Source organism: Coloeus monedula (genome assembly GCF_965178545.1).
Source record: "Coloeus monedula genome assembly, chromosome: 33".
NCBI classification, from domain to species: domain Eukaryota; kingdom Metazoa; phylum Chordata; class Aves; order Passeriformes; family Corvidae; genus Coloeus; species Coloeus monedula.
The window spans coordinates 2139901-2150716 of record NC_138813.1 but is presented as its reverse complement, the minus strand read 5'-3'; the positions used below and the strand labels follow the sequence as shown (position 1 = coordinate 2150716).

The 10816-nt window shown below is 53.9% G+C and overlaps 1 protein-coding gene across 1 annotated transcript in view; it reads left to right on the top strand.

Annotated features, from left to right (window-relative positions):
* Positions 1–454: 454 nt before the first annotated feature.
* The window catches only part of SPTBN4 (spectrin beta, non-erythrocytic 4), a gene marked incomplete at both ends in the record, with an annotated part of 50988 nt that continues 40626 nt past the window's right edge, over positions 455–10816 (top strand). The window contains 8 exons of the mRNA XM_082299662.1: positions 455–587; positions 4075–4226; positions 7743–7916; positions 8003–8094; positions 8171–8251; positions 8363–8478; positions 8735–8847; positions 10127–10314. Of these exons, the coding sequence (XP_082155788.1) occupies positions 455–587; positions 4075–4226; positions 7743–7916; positions 8003–8094; positions 8171–8251; positions 8363–8478; positions 8735–8847; positions 10127–10314 (1049 nt within the window). The remainder of the gene's footprint in view (positions 588–4074; positions 4227–7742; positions 7917–8002; positions 8095–8170; positions 8252–8362; positions 8479–8734; positions 8848–10126; positions 10315–10816) is intronic.

Below are 10816 nucleotides of genomic sequence, written 5' to 3'. Positions count from 1 at the left end.
ATTTTGGGTGATTTTGGGGGGTCCTGCGGGGATTTTTTGGGGGTGACTTAGGGGGAGATTTTTGGGAGGGGTCCTGGGGGGATTTTGGGGGCACTTAGGGGGGGGATTTTGGGGGTCTCTGAAGATTTTTGGGAGGGGTCTCAGCCCCTTCAGGGGGTCCTGGGGGGTTCTGGGGAGGGGAGAGGGGGATTGGGGGAAATTTTGGGTGATTTTGGGGGGGCTCCTGGGGGGATTTTGGGGGTCTCATTTCTGGATTTTGGGGGTCTCTGAAGATTTTTGGGGGGGTCTCAGCCCCTTCTGGGGGGAGCCTAAAACAATTTGAGGGGTGGGGGGGGTCTCAGCCCCCACCCCCCAAACCTGAAGCCCCACCCCCAAATCTCTTCCAGGCTCCCCCTGAGGTCTTTGTGGGACCCTTCCCCAATTTGGGGGACCGCCCCCCACCCCCCCGACCCCGATGGCGGCCGAGCTGGACAACATGGACCCCGCCCCCCCCCCCAACAACAACAACGGCCCCTGGGACCCCCCGGACCCCCGCGGGTGGGGGGACCCCAAAATCTTCGAGTGCTCCCGGATCAAGGCCTTGGCTGGTGGGTGAAGCCCCCCTCCCCCCCCCAAAAAAAAACCCCCAACCCCCTCCCAAAAGAAACCCCAAAAAACTCCCCCCCCCCCCAAAAAAAACCCCAAAAAACCCCACATTTCACCAAAAAACCCTGGACCACCCCCCCAAAAAAATGCCCAAAAGACCACCCCCAAAAATGCCCCGAAAACACCCAAAAAAACCCTGGACCACTCCCTAAAAAATCGCCCCCAAAAAACCCCGAAAGTCCCCCAAATTTTCCCAAAAAACCCTGGACCACCCCCGCCAAAAATCCCAAAAAAACCCCCGCCAAAAAAACCCGCCCAAAACCCCCCAAAAAATCCTGGACCACCCCCCAAAAAAAAGCCCATAAAAACCCCAAATTTCCCAAAAAAACCCTCTGGACCAACCCCCCCCAAAAAAACCCAAAAATTTCCCCCCAAAACCACCAAAAAACCCCCAAATTTCCCCAAACAACCCTGGACTGACCCCCCCCAACAATCCCAAAATTCTCCCCCCCAAAAAACCCAAAAACCCCCAAACTTTCCCCAAAAATTCCTGGACCACCCCCAAAAAAGCCCTAACAATCTCCCCCCCAAAAAACCGCCAAAAATCTCCCCCCCAAAAAACCCCAAAAATCTTCCCCCAAAAAGCCCAGAACATCCCCAAATTTACCAAAAAAAATCCTGGACCACCCTCCAAAAAAAAGTCCAAAAAACCCCCAAATTTCCCCAAAAAATCCTGGACCATCCCGTCAAAAAAAACCCCAAAATCTCCCCACACTCTCCAAAAAACCCCCCTGAGACCCCAAAACCCCCAGACCCTCCCCCCAAAAAAAAGCCCCAAACCCCCAGACCCCCCAAAAACCCCCCCAGACCCTCCCCGAAAAAAACCCTGGATTTTTGGGGGGTCCTGAGTTCCGTGAGGGTCTCAAGGGTGGTTTTGGGGTGGATTTGGGGTGGATTTGGGGTGGATTTGGGGTTGTTTTGGGGTGGATTTGGGGTGGTTTTTGGGTGGATTTGGGGTGGATTTGGGGTTGTTTTGGGGTGGATTTGGGGTGGTTTTGGGGTGGATTTAGGGTGGATTTGGGGTGGATTTGGGGTCCCAGGGTGGATTTGGGGTGGATTTGGGGTGGTTTTGGGGTTGTTTTGGGGTGGATTTGGGGTGGTTTTGGGGTGGTTTTGGGGTGGTTTTGGGGTGGATTTGGGGTGGATTTGGGGTGGTTTTGGGGTGGATTTGGGGGTGGATTTGGGGTGGTTTTGGGGTCCCAGGGTGGATTTGGGGTGGATTTGGGGTGGATTTGGGGTTGTTTTGGGGTGGTTTTGGGGTGGATTTGGGGTGGTTTTGGGGTCCCAGGGTGGATTTGGGGTTGTTTTGGGGTGGATTTGGGGTGGTTTTGGGGTGGATTTGGGGTGGTTTTTGGGTGGATTTAGGGTGGATTTGGGGTGGATTTGGGGTGGTTTTGGGGTGGTTTTGGGGTCCCAGGGTGGATTTGGGGTTGTTTTGGGGTGGATTTGGGGTGGATTTGGGGTCCCAGGGTGGTTTTGGGGTGGATTTGGGGTGGATTTGGGGTGGTTTTGGGGTCCCAGGGTGGATTTGGGGTTGTTTTAGGGTGGATTTGGGGTGGTTTTGGGGTGGATTTGGGGTGGTTTTTGGGTGGATTTAGGGTGGATTTGGGGTGGATTTGGGGTGGTTTTGGGGTGGTTTTGGGGTCCCAGGGTGGATTTGGGGTTGTTTTGGGGTGGATTTGGGGTGGTTTTGGGGGCCCAGGGTGGTTTTGGGGTGGATTTGGGGTGGTTTTGGGGTGGATTTGGGGTCCCAGGGTGGATTTGGGGTTGTTTTGGGGTGGATTTGGGGTGGTTTTGGGGTGGATTTGGGGTGGATTTGGGGTCCCAGGGTGGATTTGGGGTTGTTTTGGGGTGGTTTTGGGGTGGATTTGGGGTGGATTTGGGGTGGTTTTGGGGTGGATTTGGGGTGGTTTTGGGGTGGTTTTGGGGTGGATTTGGGGTCCCAGGGTGGATTTGGGGTTGTTTTGGGGTGGTTTTGGGGTGGATTTGGGGTGGTTTTGGGGTGGATTTGGGGTTGTTTTGGGGTGGATTTGGGGTGGATTTGGGGTGGTTTTGGGGTGGATTTGGGGTGGTTTTGGGGTGGATTTGGGGTCCCAGGGTGGATTTGGGGTTGTTTTGGGGTGGTTTTTGGGTGGATTTGGGGTTGTTTTGGGGTGGTTTTTGGGTTGTTTTGGGGTGGATTTGGGGTCCCAGGGTGGATTTGGGGTGGATTTGGGGTGGATTTGGGATGGATTTGGGGTGGATTTGGGGTGGTTTTGGGGTCCCAGGGTGGATTTGGGGTTGTTTTGGGGTGGATTTGGGGTGGATTTGGGGTGGTTTTTGGGTGGTTTTGGGGTGGTTTTGGCGTGGATTTGGGGTGGTTTTGGGGTGGATTTGGGGTGGTTTTGGGGTCCCAGGGTGGATTTAGGGTGGTTTTGGGGTGGTTTTGGGGTGGATTTGGGGTCCCAGGGTGGATTTGGGGTGGTTTTGGGGTGGTTTTGGGGTGGTTTTGGGGTGGTTTTGGGGTGGATTTGGGGTGGTTTTGGGGTGGATTTGGGGTGGTTTTGGGGTCCCAGGGTGGTTTTGGGGTGGATTTGGGGTGGATTTGGGGTGGTTTTGGGGTGGTTTTGGGGTGGATTTGGGGTGGATTTGGGGTGGTTTTGGGGTGGATTTGGGGTGGATTTGGGATGGATTTGGGGTGGATTTGGGGTGGTTTTGGGGTCCCAGGGTGGATTTGGGGTTGTTTTGGGGTGGATTTGGGGTGGATTTGGGGTGGATTTGGGGTGGTTTTGGGGTGGATTTGGGGTCCCAGGGTGGATTTGGGGTGGTTTTGGGGTGGTTTTGGGGTGGTTTTGGGGTGGATTTGGGGTGGTTTTGGGGTGGATTTGGGGTGGATTTGGGGTCCCAGGGTGGATTTGGGGTGGATTTGGGGTTGTTTTGGGGTGGATTTGGGGTGGATTTGGGGTGGTTTTGGGGTGGATTTGGGGTGGATTTGGGGTGGATTTGGGGTGGTTTTGGGGTCCCAGGGTGGATTTGGGGTTGTTTTGGGGTGGATTTGGGGTGGTTTTGGGGTGGATTTGGGGTGGTTTTTGGGTGGATTTAGGGTGGATTTGGGGTGGATTTGGGGTGGATTTGGGGTGGATTTGGGGTGGTTTTGGGGTTCCAGGGTGGATTTGGGATGGATTTGGGGTGGATTTGGGGTCCCAGGATGGTTTTGGGGTGGATTTGGGGTGGATTTGGGGTGGTTTTGGGGTCCCAGGGTGGTTTGGGGTGACCCCAATGACCCCCAGACGATCAGTGCAGAAGGAGATCTCCGCCAAGGGGGTGAACGCACACCTGGGGTGGGGTCCTGAGTTCCGTGGGGGTCTTAGGGTGCTTTTGGGGTGTTTTTGGGGTGCATTTGGGGGTCCCGAGATGTTTTTGGGGTGACCCCGCTGTCCCACCCCCCAGATGAGCGGGATGCGGTGCAGAAGAAGACCTTCACCAAGTGGGTGAACGCGCACCTGGCGCGCGCCGCCTGCCGCGTCGGGGACCTGTACTCGGACCTGCGCGACGGCTTCGTGCTCACGCGGCTGCTCGAGGTGCTCTCGGGGGAGACCCTGGTGAGAGGAGAGCCGCCGGCGTCTTCATCGCCATCATCATCGGCATCGTCATCATCATCATTGCCATGAGCGGCGTTGTTGTCATCATCATCTTCTACCATCCTCATCATCGTCACCATCATCATCATCATGAGTGGCATCGTCATCATCATCATTGCCCTCTGTCATCTTCATTATCATTGTCACCATCATCATCGTCATCATTGTCACCATCATTGTCATCGTCATCGTCATCATCATCGTCATCTTCATTACCATGAGCGGCGTTGTTGTCATCATCATCTTCTACCATCCTCATCATCATCACCATCATCATGAGTGACATCATCATCGTCGTCCTCTATCATCTTCATTATCATCGTCACCATCGTCATCGTCATCATCATCATCGTTGTCATCGTCATCATCGTCACCATCATCGTCATCATCTTCATTACCATGAGCGGCGTTGTTGTCATCATCATTTTCTGCCATCCTTATCATCATCACCATCATCATCATCATGAGTGGCATCATCATCATCATCGTCGTCCTCTATCATCTTCATTGTCATTGTCACCATCGTCATTGTCATCATCATCATCATTGTCATCGTCATCATCGTCACCATCATTGTCATCGTCATCATCATCATCATCGTCATCATCTTCATTACCATGAGCGGCGTTGTTGTCATCATCATCTTCTACCATCCTTATCATCGTCACCATCATCATGAGTGACATCATCATCGTCATCCTCTATCATCTTCATTGTCATTGTCACCATCATCATTGTCATCATCATCATCGTTGTCATCATCGTCATCATTGTCACCATCATTGTCATCATCTTCATTACCATGAGCGGCGTTGTTGTCATCATCATCTTCTACCATCCTCATCATCATCACCATCATCATGAGTGGCATTGTCATCATCATCGTCGTCCTCTATCATCTTCATTGTCATTGTCACCATCATCATTGTCATCATCATCATCATTGTCATCATCATCATCATCGTCACCATCATTGTCATCGTCATCATCATCATCATCATCGTCATCATCATTACCATGAGCGGCGTTGTTGTCATCATCATCTTCTACCATCCTTATCATCATCACCATCATCATGACTGGCATCATCATCATCATCGTCGTCCTCTATCATCTTCATTGTCATTGTCACCATCATCATTGTCATCATCATCATCGTTGTCATCATCGTCATCATTGTCACCATCATTGTCATCATCTTCATTACCATGAGCGGCGTTGTTGTCATCATCATCTTCTACCATCCTCATCATCATCACCATCATCATGAGTGGCATCATCATCGTCGTCCTCTATCATCTTCATTGTCATTGTCACCATCATCATTGTCATCATCATCATCATTGTCATCATCATCATCATCGTCACCATCATTGTCATCGTCATCATCATCATCGTCATCATCATTACCATGAGCGGCGTTGTTGTCATCATCTTCTACCATCCTCATCATCATCACCATCCTCATCATTATGAATCTCATCATCGTCATTGCCGTGAGTGCCATCGACGTCGTCAAACTGAGCACCATCTTCTACCATCGCGAACGTCATCATCATCCTCATCCTCATCATCATCGTCATCATCACTGTGGGCGCCATCATCATCTAGACGTCATCATCATCATCATCACCGTGAGCATCATCATCACCATCGTTATGAGCAGCATCACCATCAGCATCACCATCATCATCTACCATCACCAGCACCACCATCATCATCATCACCATTGCCATGAGCAGCACCAGCATCATCAACATGAGCATCATCATCATCATCATCATCATGAGCGTCATCACCAGCATCATTGTCACCATCATCATCACCGTGAGCATCATCGTCAACATCGTTATGAGCAGCATCACCATCATCATCACCATCATCATCATCATCATCTGCCATCACCAGCACCATCCTCATTTTTACCGTGAGCATCATCATCTACCATCACCAGCACCACCATCATCATCATCATCACCATTGTCATGAGCAGCATCATCAACATGAGCATCATCATCATCATCATCATCGTGAGCGTCATCAACATCCTTATGAGCAGCATCACCATCATCATCATCATCATCTGCCATCAGCAGCACCATCATCATCATCACCATTGCCGTGAGCATCATCATCATCATCTACCAGCACCACCATCATCATCATTGCCACCATTGCCATGAGCAGCACCAGCATCATCAACATGAGTGTCATCATCATCATCATCATCATCATCATCATCATCATCGTGAGCGTCATCACCGGCATCGGCATCGTCATCACCGTGAGCATCATCGTCAACATCATTATGAGCAGCATCATCATCACCATCATCATCATCATCTGCCATCACCAGCACCATCATCATCATCATCGTCACCATTGCCATGAGCAGCACCAGCATCATCAACATGAGCATCATCATCATCATCATCATCATCATCATCATGAGCGTCATCATCACCGGTATTGTCACCGTCATCACCGCGAGCATCATTGTCAACATCGTTATGAGCAGCATCACCATCATCATCATCATTTGCCATCACCAGCACCATCATCATCGTTACCATGAGCATCATCATCATCATCTACCAGCACCAACGTTATCATCATCATCATCATCATCATCTGCCATCACCAGCACCATCATCATCATCATCATCATCTGCCATCACCAGCGCCATCATCATCGTTCCCATGAGCATCATCATCATCATCTGCCATCACCAGCACCATCATCATCATCATCATCATCATCTGCCATCACCAGCGCCATCATCATCGTTCCCATGAGCATCATCATCATCATCTGCCATCACCAGCACCATCATCATCATCATCATCATCATCATCATCATCATCTGCCATCACCAGCACCATCATCATCATCATCATCATCATCATCATCATCATCTGCCATCACCAGCGCCATCATCATCGTTCCCATGAGCATCATCATCATCATCTGCCATCACCAGCACCATCATCATCATCATCATCATCATCATCATCTGCCATCACCAGCGCCGCCATCATCGTTCCCATGAGCATCATCATCATCATCTGCCATCACCAGCACCATCATCATCATCATCATCTGCCATCACCAGCGCCATCATCATCGTTCCCATGAGCATCATCATCTACTATCGCCAACATTATCGTCATCATTATCACCATCATCACCATCTACCATCACCAACGTTATCATCATCACCATCATCATCACCATCATCTACCATCGCCAACGTTAGCATCATCATCATCACCATCACCATCATCACCACCATCACCATCATCATCACCATCATCATCATCACCATGAGCAGCATCACCAGTTTGGGTTGATCTGGGACCTCCCCATCACCCCTCACCTCCCACCACCACCAGTTTGGGACCACTTCTGGTGGGGTGGGGGTGGCAGGACCCTCTCCGAGCTGGGGGTCCCCGGTGTCCCCTCCCCCCCTCTCCCAGCCCAAGCCGACGCGGGGCCGGATGCGGATCCACTCCTTGGAGAACGTGGACAAGGCCCTGCAGTTCCTCAAGGAGCAACGCGTCCACCTGGAGAACGTCGGCTCCCACGACATCGTGGACGGCAACCACCGCCTGACCCTCGGCCTCATCTGGACCATCATCCTCCGCTTCCAGGTGCCACCAGGGTCCCGTCCGTGTCCATCCCCCCCACTTTGTCCCCTCCGGCCACCCCTCGGTGTCCCCTGACCGTCCTCCCCCAGATCCAGGTGATCAAAATCAAGACCGAGGACAACCGGGAGACGCGCTCGGCCAAGGACGCGCTGCTGCTCTGGTGCCAGATGAAGACGGCGGGGTGAGGACCAGAGCTGGTGGTGTGGACCTCCCAGAAGGTCTGGTGACCCCTGGTGACCTCCTCGTGTCCCTCACAGCTACCCCGAGGTCAACATCCAGAACTTCACCACCAGCTGGAGGGACGGCCTGGCCTTCAACGCCCTCATCCACAGGCACCGGTCAGCGCCGGGGGGTGGACACTGGGGAGGACCTCCTGGATGTCAGGGTCACCTCTGAGGGTTTGGTGGGGGTCAAGGTGATCGTGTCCCTCCCCACCCCACCCCATCCAGGCCGGATCTCATCGACTTCCACAAGTTGACCAAGTCCAACGCCACCTACAACCTCCAGCAGGCCTTCAACACGGCCGAGCAGCACCTGGGGCTCAGCAAACTGCTGGACCCCGAAGGTACGGATGGGGTCCATCTGTCCATCTGTCCATCCGTCCATCCGTCCATCTGTCCATCTGTCCATCATCTGTCCGGTCACAGGGCCTGGGGCATCTCCACCCATCCAGTTTTCCACCTCCAAGTGCTTTTTTGGGAGTCGGGGTTTTTTTGGGAAGGGTCAAGGTTGAGGGATCAGCCCCAGCGTTGGTGGGACCATCCCTGGTGGTCCTGGGGGTGGGGGTTTGGGGGGTGGCCTGACCCTCTGCTCCCCACCAGATGTCAACATGGAGGACCCCGACGAGAAGTCCATCATCACCTACGTGGTGTCCTTCTACCACTACTTCTCCAAGATGAAGGCGCTGGCGGTGGAGGGGAAGCGCATCGGGAAGGTGGGGTTGACCCCCGTCCTGGGGGTCTCCATCCTTTGCTCCATGAGGTGTCCATCCCTCTGTCCAGCCCTTGGTCCATCCCTTTGTCCATCCCATTGTCCATCCCCATCTCCATGGATGTCCCATCCATTACTCCATCCATGTCCCATCCGTTGGTCCATCCCTCTGTCCATCCCATTGTCCACCCCCATCTCCATGGATGTCGTGTCCATCCCTCCATCCATCCCATTGTCCATCCCCATCTCCATGGATGTCGTGTCCATCCCTCCATCCATCCCATTGTCCACCCCCATCTCCATGGATGTCGTGTCCATCCCTTTGTCCATCCCATTGCCCATCCCCACCTCCATGGATGTCCCATCCATTATTCCATCCATGTCCCATCCCTCCGTCCATCCCTTTGTCCATCCCATTGTCCACCCCCATCTCCATGGATGTCGTGTCCATCCTTCAGTCCACCCCTCGGTCCACCCCTCAGTCCATCCCTTGGTCCATCCCTCCATCCATCCCATTGTCCATCCCCATCTCCATGGATGTTGTGTCCACCCCTCCGTCCATCCCATTGTCCATCCCATCTCCATGGATGTCATGTCCATCCCTCGGTCCATCCCTTTGTCCATCCCTTGGTCCATCCCATTGTCCATCCCATTGTCCATCCCCATCTCCATGGATGTCCCATCCATTACTCCATCCATGTCCCATCCCTTGGTCCATCCCTCCATCCATCCCATTGTCCACCCCCATCTCCATGGATGTCGTGTCCATCCCTCTGTCCATCCCTTTGTCCATCCCATTGTCCACCCCCATCTCCATGGATGTTGTGTCCATCCCTCCGTCCATCCCTTTGTCCATCTCATTGTCCACCCCCATCTCCATGGATGTCCCATCCATTACTCCATCCATGTCCATCCCTTTGTCCATCCCTCCATCCACCCCTTTGTCCACCCTCACCTCCATGGCCATCCCACCCCTCCTCCCTGGCCACCAGCCAGGCCACGACCACCCAAGTCCTCAGCCTGGCTGGACCCTGGTGACCCCTCCAGCCCCGTGTGACTCTCAGAGGGCTCCTGTAGGACCTCACCAGGTCCTCTTGGAGGACTCCGGTGGGACCTCCCCAGGCCTTCCAACCCCACCCCAAAATCCCACCAGGTCCTCTTGGGGGACTCCTGTAGGACCTCCCCAGGCCCTCCAACCCCACCCCAAAATCCCACCAGGTCCTCTTGGGGGACTCCTGTAGGACCTCCCCAGGCCCTCCAACCCCACCCCAAAATCCCACCAGGTCCTGGACCAGGTGATGGAGATTGCGGCCATCACGGCGCGCTACGAGGCGCTGGCGGCCGAGCTGCTGGCCTGGATCCACCACACCATCACCATCATCACCAACCAGAAGTTCGCCAACTCCCTGACGGGCGTCCAGCAGCAGCTCCAGGCCTTCACCGCCTTCTGCACCCTGGAGAAACCCGTCAAGTGAGGACCTCCTGGGCTGGGGTGGGCTGGGACCTCACCCTGCTGGTGGTGGTGGGAATGGGGAGGTCCCAGTTCAGCCTGAACTGGTGGTGGTGGGACCTGGGAGGTGGTTATGATGTCCCAGCTCGTGGTGGTGGTGATGGTCATGGGGAGGTCCCAGCTCATGGTGATGGTCATGGGGAGGTCCCAGCTCATGGTGGTGGTGGTAGGACCTGGGAGGTGGTGGGGATGCCCAGCTCATGGTGGTGGTGGTCATGGGGAGGTCCCAGTTCAACCTGAACTGGTGGTGGTGGTGGTGGTGGTGGTCATGGAGAGGTCCCAGTACAGCCTGAACTGGTGGTGGTGGGACTCGGGGGGTGGTGGGGAGGTCCCAGCTCATGGTGGTGGTGGTCATGGGGAGGTCCCAGTTCAACCTGAACTGGTGGTGGTGGGACCTGGGGGGTGGTGGTGATGTCCCAGCTCGTGGTGGTGGTGGTGGTCACGGGGAGGTCCCAGTTCAGCC